Below are 17,875 nucleotides of genomic sequence, written 5' to 3' on the forward strand. Positions count from 1 at the left end.
TCGTGTGTAATTAGTTATGCGAATCCCGAGCGTCCCTGAGTCCGCGCCCACTTGAATCATCGTCACGCTAGACGATTTATGAGGCATGCCGTGCCATCGGCCGTGGGACTTGACTCGAACGATATGCTAATTCGGCGGTCAACAACGGCGGATCGATAATACCTTATTTGGGCCATCTTGGGCCAAAAGAAAACTTGCAGTTCCCAAAAACGCGTGTTTCTCGGCGAATGGAAAGCATTATCTAACCGCTGTAATCGCAGTTGACATTATAACTTTCTCCTCGGTTTTTTTACGGTTTTTCTCGATGTTTTAACAAGAAAAATAAATATATTGACATTATTTTCATTTATTGTGTTCTTCGTTTCAAAATAGTAAGGTGTCTCTCAATTTCTGCATCATTGAATACAGGCTTGTGAATCGAATCCTTCTAATTTCTGCAACAGCATCTCGCGTTTCTGAGGCTATCCGTTTGCATATCATAAATGAAAATAAAGCGTATTTACTAACAATAAACGAGAAGATAAAACATTTTAATTGGCATCGGGGGCCGATAATGATATGAAAGAATACGAGCAATAACACTCATTGTTTTACCAGTAACTCACCGGCAATCTCATCGCGCATTATTGCTGTTTCTTTTTCGCCGGCATGTATACACACGTCATTACGAGCCCGAAATGATTCCGAGAGTCGATGGGCAGGGTGGATGAGGAGAAATGACGAAGAGATAGCCCCCGAGCTCTGACTAGCGGCCGACAATAAAGTCCCGAAGTAATGGCCTATAAAAGGGTTGCGCGCGCGAGCGGCAACGCACCAAGTCCGGATGCGCGCCTATAGCGCACTAGAAACGTATCTTCCGACATTATCGAAAACAGGTTCCTATCCCGAAGCACCGACAATCAATCTTCCCAATGGCATTCGATTGTACGTATCCGCGGCGCGCTTCGAGAATTTCGCGAGCGGTGAATGAGACTCTTCGTTTTCCCAACTTCGTTTCTGCCTTCGATCCCGATCGTCCTTGACGAAGAAATTAATTCTTTCGTGCTTCCGATCGACACCGATAGATGCCTGCTGCAAATAAATATTAAAATTAGCGAAATATATTATAATTATGAAAGAGATTGAGTACAAAAATGAGATAATTTATAAGATTTGTTATAGAGACGAGGAGACTTTGTATGAAAGTAAACTCGTGAATTATTACCTTTCATTTTAATGCTGAACCTTTACCATCTCCTCGATTCAATCTTATATGCAATTATTGATCGACGATAGATCGGTATAAACTATCTTGGTAACTTTAATTTCCTTGGTGAAAGTAAAGCGCAGCATTTAATGTGCCAATTTAATAGATTAACCATTACTTTTCCAATTATTTTTAGAATAAACTTTGAACTGGGCAATTTCTATTTTATATAAGACTAGTATTTTTTTTAATTTATAAAAGTAATTCTGTCTTTTTTTGCTCATGTTAGTTTGCATATTTGTATATTTTTACGCCATTGGATGTGTGTGAAGTATATTTATAAAGTATTCATCTCTCGCCATTCTAATCGAATATGTTCTATCAAATTAATCACGTCACATTTTTATCTTTGCGCTGCCTATGTTATATAACCTTCCGCATTCTTTTAATATTGCTCACTGTTACTATAATTAGCTGACGTAATAGTGGCCGTTGAACTTCGTTAGGAAATTAAGAACGTAAAGATAGGCAAATGTAAATTCTACGATATGAATCACACGGCATCTTATCGGATATTAATCATTGATTATTCAACAATATAAAAAAGTGAAAAAACTAATTAGCATATATTATAATTAATTTTGTTAGCGCGACCGTCAAAGCGAAATTCCGTTGGTAACTTTCTGCACGCATGTTATAAGAATATTAAAGAAATCGGAGAAAGAGAGAGAGAGAAGAGATGCGCTTGCTGTTATTACAATTAACTTCATTAGCGTGATTGTCATTGCGAAACTTCATTTTGGAAGTAACGTTTAATAAGCGAGCATGAATTCCTCGGTATCTCAATGCGGCGGCGTCCTTTAATATGTTGATGAAAAAAGATAAACCCCCGCCGTTATAACAATCGACTTCGTTAGCGCGTTCGTTATATCGCGGAGGACTCCACTGGGAACTCCACCGTTCGCCGATCAAATGCAAGTCCCGTACGCGGCGCCCTTTCGATTGTTAATTATCGGTGTCGTCGCTGAGAAAAGAATAAGTGGGAAGAAGCGAAGTGCAGGAGAAAGAAGAAGATGAAGAAGAAGCGAGAAGAAAACGACACTGGCAAAACGCCAATGGGCAATATAATTTTCTTAACGACGGCGATCGGCGGTCAGCCAATTCTCGCCATGAACTTCGATCGAAGGCCGCCTCGACTATACCGATCTTAATGAATACTTCAAACCGCGAAGTCTTTAATTGGGGTAGCCTACCGATGCGAGAGAAAAAGAGAAAGAGAGAGTGAGAGAGAAGAAAGGGAGAAAAAATGAAAAGAGAGAGAGAGAGAGAGAGAAAGAGAGGGGCCGCGGTGGAAAAGGAGAAAGAAAGAGCAACGATCGGCTTGCATGATTTTTCAGTATTGTCGATCGACATTATCGCCGATCTTTGCAGCGGACTACATTAGTCTCCTGCCATACCCTAATCTTTGCGATCACTTCACGACGGCCGCGCGCTTCGATCTTCACGAAGAAGCTCTCGACTGGAACAGATCGACCCTTGCGCGTCTTTGGCTCGATCGATGTGAAGGGCAAGAGAGAGAGAGAAAGAGAGAGAGAGAGAGAGAAGAGCAAGATCTGGTGAACTTCATTAGCCTTCTTGTATACTTTGATCCGCGCGATCGCCTCGGATATCACTCGATGATCTCGGCGTGCATCGGCGAAGTTAATTCTTCGATCGTGACGACGCTTCATCAGATCTCGCTGTTCGCTCACTTCGGTTTGCTCTTTTCACCCTTTTATGTCCTGAAGGCGATTATCACTCGCGATGCGAGCATTGCGAAACAGTCGATCGTTCACTTACTTCTTTTAATGCGTATCGAAAAAAGCGTGGCAGAGAAAATTGCGACGGGATACCTTCAGCTTTTTAGATTGTATTCTATATTTAAAACTTGAATTTTGTGTCCAAAAATGATTTTCACATTAATATCTGTTTCTTCCACAAAGCTTAATTTATATATATATATATCTATATATAAATTTTAATTTTCATCTATTATCCAGGCTATTCGTACAGATGTAAAAATGTAGAAATATCTATTTAAAAAATGCTTACAGTAAATGCGTTACAATTAAAAGAAAAGATAATAAAGAAGTCAAAGATAAAATTTATTAGGAATTTATTTTAGAAAATAATCTTTTTGTAATATTATCGATTATAATTAAGAGTGAGTAAAAAAACGTGTGATATTCACTGTTTTATCTTATTGATTTATATATATAAATTACGAATATAGTGGAATGATATAGTAATCCTTGAAAAATAACCAGTGTCCTATTTCGTAACAATATCAATGGTATTTATTACGTAGCAGCCTGCATAATAGTACGCCTTCTTTGTTGCTCTTTATATTATCTGATATCACCTAATCACACGCAGGCGTTACTTTACTAGAGAATGGAATTCCTGTCAATGATAAATAGAACCTTTAAATTAAACTTTCTTGCAGTATTATTGCATACACAGAGATCTATATATAGAGATCTGCGATATATAGAGATCTATGATAACTCCAAAGTATTACGTATTTTATAATTTTATCCGTTCTGTTGCAATGTTCTGTATCTAAAATTTTACATAATTTACACTCTTGCTTATAAAATAATTTACAAAAAGAACCGAGATCTTAAAGATAAATTAAAATCGTGTTATAATATTGAAAAGATATAAGAAAAATTATAAGAAAACTCTAAAATTACAGTACATTTTTAATATTCAAAATTAGATACTTTTCTTTTCTCAAAATTATGCAGTGTTTGATGTAAGACAACTTGATGATAAATAGCAATAAAGTCCACAAAGATACTGAGATGTAATATTTCTGTTTAACTTGCAACAAATCTCGACCATTAATGAAATGCGGAAGCAGAGTTATTAATCTGTGTTATTAATAGCATGCGTTTGCATTTTTGCGGAAAGTGTAATCGAGAGAGAAAGAAAGGTATTATGTATTACCATGTACGTCGTAAATATATGCATAATGCATGATTCTAAAATCTCATCTAAAATATTAGTTTGCTACAAAATTATCTACTAAAATTATCTAAGATATTAGTATAATTGGATTTATCTTAGAGTTTTGTCTAGTATCATATTTGGTAGTTAATTTGTAAATGACAAGTGATACATTAAATAAAATACCGTACATATACATATGTATATAAAAAAACAATGTGTTTATGTATCTAATATTTTTTTTATCTAATTTTTTTTAAAGAATTTCCTGGACACAAAATTTGTCGAAATACTTTTGAGAATGTTTAATCAAATGTTCTTTTAGTTTTTTTTTTTGGTGTAGAGAATAGAAGAAAAAATTGTGTCTTTTTAAAACAAAATTGTAAACGTAATCTCTTGGATTGCAAACGCGCAATTTTATTCTGCGGAACGTCCGGCGCAAATTCTCGGAAGCTAGTTCGGGGGAATCTCCCAGGAAAAGAGAGTAGATTCTGTAATACAAAAGTATCATGAGTACGTATGATTTCACGAACAATGTCGAGCGCGATGCTACAGACGAGATGCGATCCTCGTGAAAATCGGTGAACTTTATTGAGCTGGTCAATGGCCTCGAGTGAGCACTCTCGTCGATCGACGAGGACGTCGCGGATCCGTTCTATTCCGCTAAGCTCGGCTCGGCTCGAAGTGCTCGCTTTCCTCTGTAAAAAGTAGGCCAATAAGTAAGTGAACCAGTTTCCCCGACTGTTGCAATGATATATATCGCGGTCGCAGCAGCGTGATAACAAGTACACGCTCTCGTTGTTAGGCCGCAGAAAAGCTTCTTCTGCGCCTCCTCCGGGAAGGGTCCGCGATTGAAAATCTCATCGGTCCCGCGGCAGGACTCAGCTGTGTAGGTTGTCCTCTAAATTTCTAGGATACTTAATATCACAACGTATATGTCATAGTACTAATCATGACTAAAACGGATCGTTTCAAAGGGAAAAAATGAAAGATGAAAAAAGTTCTTCTTCTATTTTTTCTCGAATAATTACATAATATTTTGCATGCTTTAAATTTTAAATGACACTGTTAAAATTTTTGACATTTCATATAAATTTTTTGTCATTTAACTTTCTTAGTTATTTTTTTAAATATATGATGTACGCGTTTCTCTTTTTTTCCATCTTTACACAAAATCTTTTGCTTATATTACATTAACGCAAAGTGCAATAAATAAATCATAATAAACCATATGGTCATCATTGACAATATCGCCCTTTTTTAATGTATTTAAACAGTACTTAGGCTATATTTTATTTGCATGTGAATTATAAAGAAGTTATTTATACGGTGTTATAAATCTTTCGCATGCTATTTTATAGCATTTACTCGAAATCTTATTTCTTAGAATTTATTATTTGCTTATTTAGGTTAACAAACGTAATATATGTGATATGCTGTGAGAAGTCATATAGAATTAGTTTTATTGGTTGTCTAAAATGACCATCAATAATGTGTTGATTACATGTCACAAAATTTGATGGCGTAAGATGTCACGTAACATTCTCGTCAAGTACGCTCATTTGCAGCGAGAATAACGCGTTTCCCTGCATAGAGAGATTCTTTATGGGCCATCGATAGTTACATGCGCGCGTGTCACGACAGCAGATCATAAAACGACCAGCATCCGACATGGCTCTGCGAAATGAAGCGCAAAACGTGTATTGCGTTTTGATAATAAACAACGATTAACGATTCTATCTTCGGCAACGTCGGCACGTGTATTTAGAAGCTAATAAAGATAGGCAAATGTAAATTCTACGATATGAATCACACGGCATCTTATCGGATATTAATCATTGATTATTCAACAATATAAAAAAGTGAAAAAACTAATTAGCATATATTATAATTAATTTTGTTAGCGCGACCGTCAAAGCGAAATTCCGTTGGTAACTTTCTGCACGCATGTTATAAGAATATTAAAGAAATCGGAGAAAGAGAGAGAGAGAAGAGATGCGCTTGCTGTTATTACAATTAACTTCATTAGCGTGATTGTCATTGCGAAACTTCATTTTGGAAGTAACGTTTAATAAGCGAGCATGAATTCCTCGGTATCTCAATGCGGCGGCGTCCTTTAATATGTTGATGAAAAAAGATAAACCCCCGCCGTTATAACAATCAACTTCGTTAGCGCGTTCGTTATATCGCGGAGGACTCCACTGGGAACTCCACCGTTCGCCGATCAAATGCAAGTCCCGTACGCGGCGCCCTTTCGATTGTTAATTATCGGTGTCGTCGCTGAGAAAAGAATAAGTGGGAAGAAGCGAAGTGCAGGAGAAAGAAGAAGATGAAGAAGAAGCGAGAAGAAAACGACACTGGCAAAACGCCAATGGGCAATATAATTTTCTTAACGACGGCGATCGGCGGTCAGCCAATTCTCGCCATGAACTTCGATCGAAGGCCGCCTCGACTATACCGATCTTAATGAATACTTCAAACCGCGAAGTCTTTAATTGGGGTAGCCTACCGATGCGAGAGAAAAAGAGAAAGAGAGAGTGAGAGAGAAGAAAGGGAGAAAAAATGAAAAGAGAGAGAGAGAGAGAGAGAAAGAGAGGGGCCGCGGTGGAAAAGGAGAAAGAAAGAGCAACGATCGGCTTGCATGATTTTTCAGTATTGTCGATCGACATTATCGCCGATCTTTGCAGCGGACTACATTAGTCTCCTGCCATACCCTAATCTTTGCGATCACTTCACGACGGCCGCGCGCTTCGATCTTCACGAAGAAGCTCTCGACTGGAACAGATCGACCCTTGCGCGTTTTTGGCTCGATCGATGTGAAGGGCAAGAGAGAGAGAAAGAGAGAGAGAGAGAGAGAAGAGCAAGATCTGGTGAACTTCATTAGCCTTCTTGTATACTTTGATCCGCGCGATCGCCTCGGATATCACTCGATGATCTCGGCGTGCATCGGCGAAGTTAATTCTTCGATCGTGACGACGCTTCATCAGATCTCGCTGTTCGCTCACTTCGGTTTGCTCTTTTCACCCTTTTATGTCCTGAAGGCGATTATCACTCGCGATGCGAGCATTGCGAAACAGTCGATCGTTCACTTACTTCTTTTAATGCGTATCGAAAAAAGCGTGGCAGAGAAAATTGCGACGGGATACCTTCAGCTTTTTAGATTGTATTCTATATTTAAAACTTGAATTTTGTGTCCAAAAATGATTTTCACATTAATATCTGTTTCTTCCACAAAGCTTAATTTATATATATATATATCTATATATAAATTTTAATTTTCATCTATTATCCAGGCTATTCGTACAGATGTAAAAATGTAGAAATATCTATTTAAAAAATGCTTACAGTAAATGCGTTACAATTAAAAGAAAAGATAATAAAGAAGTCAAAGATAAAATTTATTAGGAATTTATTTTAGAAAATAATCTTTTTGTAATATTATCGATTATAATTAAGAGTGAGTAAAAAAACGTGTGATATTCACTGTTTTATCTTATTGATTTATATATATAAATTACGAATATAGTGGAATGATATAGTAATCCTTGAAAAATAACCAGTGTCCTATTTCGTAACAATATCAATGGTATTTATTACGTAGCAGCCTGCATAATAGTACGCCTTCTTTGTTGCTCTTTATATTATCTGATATCACCTAATCACACGCAGGCGTTACTTTACTAGAGAATGGAATTCCTGTCAATGATAAATAGAACCTTTAAATTAAACTTTCTTGCAGTATTATTGCATACACAGAGATCTATATATAGAGATCTGCGATATATAGAGATCTATGATAACTCCAAAGTATTACGTATTTTATAATTTTATCCGTTCTGTTGCAATGTTCTGTATCTAAAATTTTACATAATTTACACTCTTGCTTATAAAATAATTTACAAAAAGAACCGAGATCTTAAAGATAAATTAAAATCGTGTTATAATATTGAAAAGATATAAGAAAAATTATAAGAAAACTCTAAAATTACAGTACATTTTTAATATTCAAAATTAGATACTTTTCTTTTCTCAAAATTATGCAGTGTTTGATGTAAGACAACTTGATGATAAATAGCAATAAAGTCCACAAAGATACTGAGATGTAATATTTCTGTTTAACTTGCAACAAATCTCGACCATTAATGAAATGCGGAAGCAGAGTTATTAATCTGTGTTATTAATAGCATGCGTTTGCATTTTTGCGGAAAGTGTAATCGAGAGAGAAAGAAAGGTATTATGTATTACCATGTACGTCGTAAATATATGCATAATGCATGATTCTAAAATCTCATCTAAAATATTAGTTTGCTACAAAATTATCTACTAAAATTATCTAAGATATTAGTATAATTGGATTTATCTTAGAGTTTTGTCTAGTATCATATTTGGTAGTTAATTTGTAAATGACAAGTGATACATTAAATAAAATACCGTACATATACATATGTATATAAAAAAACAATGTGTTTATGTATCTAATATTTTTTTTATCTAATTTTTTTTAAAGAATTTCCTGGACACAAAATTTGTCGAAATACTTTTGAGAATGTTTAATCAAATGTTCTTTTAGTTTTTTTTTTTGGTGTAGAGAATAGAAGAAAAAATTGTGTCTTTTTAAAACAAAATTGTAAACGTAATCTCTTGGATTGCAAACGCGCAATTTTATTCTGCGGAACGTCCGGCGCAAATTCTCGGAAGCTAGTTCGGGGGAATCTCCCAGGAAAAGAGAGTAGATTCTGTAATACAAAAGTATCATGAGTACGTATGATTTCACGAACAATGTCGAGCGCGATGCTACAGACGAGATGCGATCCTCGTGAAAATCGGTGAACTTTATTGAGCTGGTCAATGGCCTCGAGTGAGCACTCTCGTCGATCGACGAGGACGTCGCGGATCCGTTCTATTCCGCTAAGCTCGGCTCGGCTCGAAGTGCTCGCTTTCCTCTGTAAAAAGTAGGCCAATAAGTAAGTGAACCAGTTTCCCCGACTGTTGCAATGATATATATCGCGGTCGCAGCAGCGTGATAACAAGTACACGCTCTCGTTGTTAGGCCGCAGAAAAGCTTCTTCTGCGCCTCCTCCGGGAAGGGTCCGCGATTGAAAATCTCATCGGTCCCGCGGCAGGACTCAGCTGTGTAGGTTGTCCTCTAAATTTCTAGGATACTTAATATCACAACGTATATGTCATAGTACTAATCATGACTAAAACGGATCGTTTCAAAGGGAAAAAATGAAAGATGAAAAAAGTTCTTCTTCTATTTTTTCTCGAATAATTACATAATATTTTTCATGCTTTAAATTTTAAATGACACTGTTAAAATTTTTGACATTTCATATAAATTTTTTGTCATTTTACTTTCTTAGTTATTTTTTTAAATATATGATGTACGCGTTTCTCTTTTTTTCCATCTTTACACAAAATCTTTTGCTTATATTACATTAACGCAAAGTGCAATAAATAAACCATAATAAACCATATGGTTATCATTGACAATATCGCCCTTTTTTAATGTATTTAAACAGTACTTAGGCTATATTTTATTTGCATGTGAATTATAAAGAAGTTATTTATACGGTGTTATAAATCTTTCGCATGCTATTTTATAGCATTTACTCGAAATCTTATTTCTTAGAATTTATTATTTGCTTATTTAGGTTAACAAACGTAATATATGTGATATGCTGTGAGAAGTCATATAGAATTAGTTTTATTGGTTGTCTAAAATGACCATCAATAATGTGTTGATTACATGTCACAAAATTTGATGGCGTAAGATGTCACGTAACATTCTCGTCAAGTACGCTCATTTGCAGCGAGAATAACGCGTTTCCCTGCATAGAGAGATTCTTTATGGGCCATCGATAGTTACATGCGCGCGTGTCACGACAGCAGATCATAAAACGACCAGCATCCGACATGGCTCTGCGAAATGAAGCGCAAAACGTGTATTGCGTTTTGATAATAAACAACGATTAACGATTCTATCTTCGGCAACGTCGGCACGTGTATTTAGAAGCTAACAAAGTGTGTCGCGATTTGAAAATTTGATACGGTACACGATTACTTTATAACAAGACTTTGAAAATTTGCCCCGAGTCTCGCGCTATTAAACTTAACTCGTACTTTGCGAGGCTCCATATACGCTTATAATCATGCATCTTACTGCGCCGTCGGTGCTTATCTGATATGTTGAATTTTTTCGATCGACTTCATCGGGCCGGTTCTCTCTCGCGTCTACATTGTACGAAAATAATGACGGGATAAAAACACGGCAGCGCGCGCCAATTCGAACGCGCATTAAGTTGAAATATATATGAATAGGCACCTTCATCCTGACGATCAGGAATATGCCTCGGGGATCGTTTAAAGGACCCGAACTCGCATTTCGCATCGGAACGGAATCGAGAAGCGGCAGTTTCGTAACTATGTAGCGAGGATTGGCTTTCACAAAAATGGCAGGGAAGCTCTCAATCGCGGGAGAACTCGATATCGGCGGCAATTTGTTGTATTTTTATTTTTTTCCGGCAATTGACCGTATCTTTTTCGGTATCGACGGGATTGGATCGGATCGCGAATGGAGCAGATCAAAAGTGCTCCGATTAAGACGGCATGCGGTGAAGTTCGAGTCGACCTTGATAAACACGCCCGCGGAATGAGCGGTGAAGTAACAGCCTTTTACACGAACCATTGAACCAAATGATGGTACGAGATTGGAAAAGTAACATTTTTAGACTTATAATGATTTAGACGGGATAAAATTTTTACAAAATTTTTCAAATATTTTTAAATCGCAGAATCTTAAAATTCATAATATTTTTTGTCTTAAAAATATTTCAGCATTGTAATAGAATTACAATACACCAATTTTGTTGACTGCTTCAAATTTTATAACTGCGATAGATTTATAATTATTGAATCGATTTTAACTTCAATTCTTTTCTTATTAAATCGTCAATATAAAAATATTGATAGCTCTCAATTCATAGCAGAGTGCATTTATTAGTATTAAAGCGTAAGGATGAGAACTCAAGCAGCAGCTTCTTTCGCGTCGTAAACGTTTTTACACTGCACCATCGACATTGCATCCGCATCTCGACTTACACTTCCGGTGATGAAGATGGCGATGAAAATATCGTCATGTTGCGTGATGCAAAAACTGGATCACTTATCGCTGCTACGCGTATTACAAGACAAACATGTTTAATTAATTATAAGCGTTGCTAATTTGATAAGTGTTTGTCATTAGATTTCGACGATCTCCGGATGTCGCAAAGTAGTCAAAACATACGAATCTAACGTGTATAATTTTCTTCTACAAGAGAACAGAGAAATATTTTTTCATGAAATATGTTTTCCTAACTATATGAATACCAATTATTAAATATTAGTAATTGAATATTGTTCAATTCAATTAATTCAATTAGTTCAATTCAATTAGTAATTGAATATTGGTGTATTAATATTATTGCATATTTAACCATCAAGTGATTTTGAAACAATGATTATATTTATATATAAAAATGTTCATTTTGTTTACTAGTATATTTCTCCTAATGATAAGAAGCCAAAAAATATATTAAAAATAAATGTTAAATTTCATAAATCTTTTCTCGTGTTTTATCATTGTGTTGTAGTGCGTGGAAAATTGCCTGGCGTCGAATTATACGAAACCCGGTTATTGCCCCGAGAGAACGTCAATGACGCCCTTCGAAGCCGCCTGCTTGGTCGCCTGCGTCGATGACTCCCGTTGTCCGGATTTGGCCAAGTGTTGCTCCCACGATTGCGGTATCACGTGCATGCATCCTGTCGGTCTGGACAGTCGAAACGGTGAATGTAACAGCGTAATCAGTGTCTTGAGACAAGACGTCTTGTGTCAATCAGACTCCTTTCTTATTTGCACTTTGGCTAATTTTTACATTATAAATGAAAATTATAAAGCTACAAAAGTTTTAAGAAACAAAATTTTAAAAATATAAATTATACAAAATGCTATATTATTATTTTTTAACTTTTACTTCAAGTGGACTCCACTTTAACATATGTAATTTAATAATTAATTATAAAAATATTAATGATAAATGACAAATTTAATTAGCAACAATAATGATTTACGTCGATATTTTTGCTACAAGAAAATTGATCAAAGATTTCGCAGCTGAAATAGATTGTTAGAGATTAGATTTTAATAAATCGCTTACCGTAAGCCTCTGCCATGAGCTTATTTGAATCATAATATTTAATTTAAATTAGATCTACCAGCTGTGCCGGAGAATCTACAGATACAACAACAGAAGAGAAACCTGGTGCTTCTGACGTGGCGTAACGGCAGGCCGGGAGTCAGCAATGTATCTGTCAACGAGAACGATAATGACGCGGTTCGGTATCTAGTGGAGCAGCGTCATCTTGTCGGTCCTAGATATTTGGAGTCCAGGCTAAGTTCCTGGATCGTTTGTCACGTATCGACGAAGCCGCACGCGACTCTTCGAGGTCGGTTAAAGACGGGACACTGGTATCAATTCCGTGTGGCAGCCGTCAATGGAAATGGATCGCGTGGGTATTCGCAACCCTCCAGACCCTTTAAAACAAAAGGTACGTATATTTAAAGACAATAAGAGTAAATCTGTATAGTCAACTATTCGCAATTGTTTATCGTATTGAGTGAAACGTTCAAACTGAAAAAAGTGATTCTTGTGAATAATTTAAGAAATAAAAGAGTATTATTTTGGAAAGAAAAATAAGTTTCTTTACAAAAAACTGACATATAACTTGAAGAGAAAATTTTTAGAAAATGCCAAGAGCATTTATATATAAGTATAATATATTATATATATTATATCCATATACAGTTATACATATTATAACATTATAACTAATATTAAAAATATATAATATAAGAAGTACATATGTATATAAAACCAGAAATTATTACCAGAAAAAAAATATCGGATTGAACTTCTAAATGTCGTAAATTTTTACATTCTAATTTATTAGCCATTATATACATATATCATTAAATAAAAATGTACATTTTATTGACGGTTTAAATCAATATCAAGTATTCGTAAAACACTTCGTTAATCATTTCGGCATTGTAAATTGATTGACACAAGGGAACAATAATTTAAGGATGTTATGGAAGGCTAGAGCTATTATCGTTGATTGTACGAACTCGTAGAACAACTCGTTTCTCACGCAAGGTCGACACGCTTCGCCGAAGAAAATTTACTTGTGAATACGTTTGTATTTGTTTGTTAACTGGGAATTCTGGTCATTAACCCGCAGCGAAAAGTTCCAGAGTCATGTTAATCGCTTGCGCAAATCGCCACGGTAAGTATTGCTTACCGTTGGCCTCTCGCACGCAAATTAAATTTCACAGATCAATGGCCAACATGAGAATAAACATTGAAAGGTCGCGAGTGCGATTGTAGGATTCGACAAAGAAAGATAATCGTAATCATGTGCGAGTCTAATAATTTAATTATTAATTAAGCAGCATAAATATAAATTAAAGTGTCAACTATTATTTTGAGCGGGTGTCTCTCTCAAACGGATTGTTAATACATTTTCATATAAATTTTCCGTTTCCATCGCAATCATGCCAAACAGGTTCGATCTATAAAAATCAAATGATAATTAGTATGACGAACGCATCAACCGATCATGCAAAACCGGATTAAGTGTTCAAGTTGTTTCAAAGTAGCTAAAAAGTCACAGATAAAAATCAAATATCCTGGCGGTTATCATTCCACATCAGTTAAGCCAGGACATTTCTTTTATTATTTCATCTATCATTTATTTCTTGAAATTCCCTTGACGTACAAAATTTCCTTTAATTGTTATTTCCTTGGATTATTAAAAAAAAAAAAAAGATTTTTTCTCTCCCTAAATGAATAGTATAGTAACGACAGTTTCTCTCTCTCTCTCTTTCTTTCTTTCTCTCTCTCAATTCATTCTTTTTACTGCTCTTATTATATTTTAGATATGTAACTATTATACAAACAAATAAAGAGTTAAAGAATGAAATGAAAAAGAAATATTATTTTACGCTATAAAAAGATTGTCAATTTTGAAATTAAATTAATACTATACACTAAAAAGCAATTATCTTAGTACGGCATTTCGATCGTTGCAGAGCCGCGAAATCCGAAGGAACCACAAAACTTGACCTTATCTAATGCGCGTCTCGTCGGTGGGAAGCTGCGAATTAACCTACAATGGATTAAACCGGCATCGGATGTGCCGATATCGTTCTACAAAGTCTTTTGGAGCAGACTCATTCATGGGCCAACGAACGATTCCATTCTCGTCTACCACAAGACGATTCTTAAAGTAAGCTTATTAGCGGATCAGAAAAATTTATTTTAATGATCGTCTTATTTATGATAAAAAAAAAACCTAGAGACTAATATTGTGTTAAATAATTAAATAAAAATATATGGTTGAAAATAATCAATTGTCGCTCTATAAAAATGTTCAAATGTTCTAAATAGAGAGTTTGAGCGGATAAAATTTATAAGATTCATATTTTAAAGCGATATAAGCTTCATAAAACGTGAAGTGATTTACGAACGTGATCCACTTTGACTCTAAACGCTCGAAATTTTACCGATAATCTTTACGTTGTTTCGACGTAATTAAAATTTCCGTGCGCGTTTTTCAGGACAAGACATGCTATGAACTGAAGAATCTGGAGCTCAAGTGTCAGTATTTCCTGCAAGTGCAGGCGGTGGCGGTATACGGTGGACGGCGTCTGACGTCGCGCAAGGCATCCAAGGTCTTCAACAGCACAGATTATATGGCATACGGTAAGGTATCAAACTGACTCATCTTCGATGCGATAAGCTCATCAGTCCTCCCCTCAGTCTCCCTTCTAAGTCCAGTGTAGTTGGGATAACCAACGAAAGCGGTGACCTTTCATTGAAGCCGACGTCGGGAGACGTTCTCGCAGGTGCGAGCGAACCCAGGCCGGCCTCCACGTGCGTCGCATGAACTGTCAGTGCGGAGAAGTCAAGGCGCGTTTAGTTTGGCCGACGAGCGGCGATGTCGGCACATATAATGTCACGTGGCAAGAGGAGTCGTGCTCACGCGAGAAAGGCTCGGAACGACGGAAATTTGTTGCTTGGAAAACAGTTCAGGTACAACGATCTTATAGTTTCTTCTGTCTTGTATTCTCACAGGAAACATTTATTGCAATCATTTTTATCTCCGCAAAAAGCGCACAAAATCAAGTATTAAGTTTGATTTCGAATTACATAAATGTGTATCACCGGTATGTAAACAAAATAATAAATATAAATTAACCGAAAAATGAAAAATTTTAATTTTTCATTTATTATTATTAATAATTTCAGACATCGTATTATGATCTACGACAACTTCGAAACGATTGTATGTACAGCGCAACTGTGCGAAACATATTGAAAAACGGCGAGAGCGACGATCATGGAACCAGTATAGAATTTTTCGCGACCGGATGTCAGGGCGATCAGAAGCGGCAAAAGTATTCGTGGCGGAAGGCAGGACGATGTAAGAAATCATCCAGATCAAGAAGGCAGTTCTCCGGTCTATTTGTGATATAAATTTGCTGGCTGCATATGTAGGGCAGATAAACAAACTGTAATTGTAATATTCATAATATATGAATATCCTAATAATAATCTTCATGGAGATTATGAATATTATTATAGCTACTTAATTTAATTTTTTATGGTTAATAAAAAAAAAGAGTTACACATTAATTGTATCCAATAATGGAATATTGCAAAAACTCTTCGATGTTAAAATGTTTGAAGTAATTTGTTCGAAGTAAAACTCGAAGAGAGAAAGCATGACGCATCTGCTATATATTGTTCATATAAGAATGTATAATGTTTCTATCGTAAAGTCTGGAATCGAAACAATAAATATCTGCATATTAAATTAAAATTATGTTTAAGAATAAATATACTAAGAAAATTAAATTAAAAAAAGGAAATATGTTTATATTTATTTAAAAAAAAAGTATAATTATTTGTAACAAAAAGTATAAATTATATTTTTTGAACATGATCTATATCCACAGTTTTATATCATTAAAAACTGAGGAAAAATTTCATCGCGTTAATTTTCACCTAAAAGCTTGGATAGCACATATTTACCGTTTTTGCTTTTTAATATGTTATACTTTTATTTAAAAAAAAATCATGTATAATGATCTCAAGAACTTAAACAATAAACTGTAGATATATAAGTTCTTGATTATGTCACGAACGCAAAAGCGCCGTTTATAAATGGTATAAGGAATATTTAGCATAAGTTTATCAAGATGCGAATATGAAGAAGCAAATATGTGGATTATGAACTGAACTGATGTAAAAGTTTACTATAAATAAGATATTTTTTTTATAATTAATTTCATCGTTTTATATCTTATTCGTGTGTTTTAGTCTTTATAGATCAAGATAATAATATTTATTCTTTTACCATTTAATTATACAAACATGATATATAATACATTTCAAATCAATTTATATTTTTATGCAACATAAAGTAATTTTTATAAAAATCAAATTGTGTGTTTGTTTTACTTAAAACTCATCATTACATGTGCTTATAAGAACCAGACTCTAATATCAAAATTAATCAATAATCAAGGAAGAATTTCCCTATATATTTTTACTATTGTGGGATCGGATTAAGCTTCATGTTGCTATTTCAATATCGATGCTTAATTTGAATATATATATTATAAACATCATATACATAAAACAATTTATCGGTGCAGTACAATGTTTTATACATTTAAACTTTTATCATTTATTTAATAGCAACAGATATGTTTGTTTTTTTTAACAATATAATAAAAATTCACGTCAAATGCATTATCATCATTGGAGATAGTTTTTTTTTTTTATTATCATTAACTTCAGCTAAATTGCTACTATTTAATATTCTTTTTTATTGAAACAAATATTATAAATTTCTGCGACATTTAAAAAGTTATTTTCAAACTTATTGATTATTATTTTTCTATCTTGCAATGTAAAGCTTTGCTATCTTATTTAACATATTTGCAGTGTACCTTCCTGTCATTTTTTAATTATTTTTAAACATAAAAAAATAATTGAGTATGCTTGATTTATAACCTAGAATATTATTGAATAAAATCGTGAGGAAACTTTTAATATTAATAAAGTATTATATAAGTGTAACAAGTATCCATTTCATTGTCGTGCAAATGTTTTTTATTCAGACAAAAATAGACGATTTTCAAATTATTTGAATGTAAAAATTATTAAGAGACTGGAGAGAGGAAGAGAGAGAAAAAAAAATTAAGATTTTATATATAAATATGTGATGTAATGCCGTCATCATTAATGATAATTTTTATTTATCTTTCTTCATGCTATTTTAGTTCACAAATTATACTATAATAAAACTTGCTTTGAAATTACATATATTTAAACCGCTATTTAATCACAAATTTGTTGATTGTTACCTCTATTAAAAAATAAAAATTTGATGCAAAGAATATTATATTTAAAAAGTCTACAAAACATGTCCTTTGTTATTGCTCACTTCACCCTTAAGAGCAGAAGAGCGATCGAATATGATTGATTTAAAATCTAAAAGTCCATTAAAAAATTTGAAGATTATAAAAAATGATATAAGTTTTTAACAATATCGTTACATTCAAAACTACAAAAAATTTAGTCTTAC

The 17,875-nt window shown here is 34.4% G+C and overlaps 1 protein-coding gene across 1 annotated transcript in view; it reads left to right on the forward strand.

The window, feature by feature from the left end:
* LOC115234566 (anosmin-1) overlaps window positions 1-15,769 on the forward strand; it is a 21,562-nt gene extending 5,793 nt beyond the window's left edge. The window contains exons 3-8 of the mRNA XM_029805740.1: window positions 11,812-12,004; window positions 12,428-12,766; window positions 14,310-14,506; window positions 14,838-14,982; window positions 15,101-15,312; window positions 15,529-15,769. Of these exons, the coding sequence (XP_029661600.1) occupies window positions 11,812-12,004; window positions 12,428-12,766; window positions 14,310-14,506; window positions 14,838-14,982; window positions 15,101-15,312; window positions 15,529-15,756 (1,314 nt within the window). The 3' untranslated portion in view covers window positions 15,757-15,769. The remainder of the gene's footprint in view (window positions 1-11,811; window positions 12,005-12,427; window positions 12,767-14,309; window positions 14,507-14,837; window positions 14,983-15,100; window positions 15,313-15,528) is intronic.
* Window positions 15,770-17,875: the final 2,106 nt, after the last annotated feature.

This window comes from Formica exsecta, unplaced genomic scaffold (genome assembly GCF_003651465.1).
Source record: "Formica exsecta isolate Colony F162 unplaced genomic scaffold, ASM365146v1 scaffold20, whole genome shotgun sequence".
NCBI lineage: Eukaryota > Metazoa > Arthropoda > Insecta > Hymenoptera > Formicidae > Formica > Formica exsecta.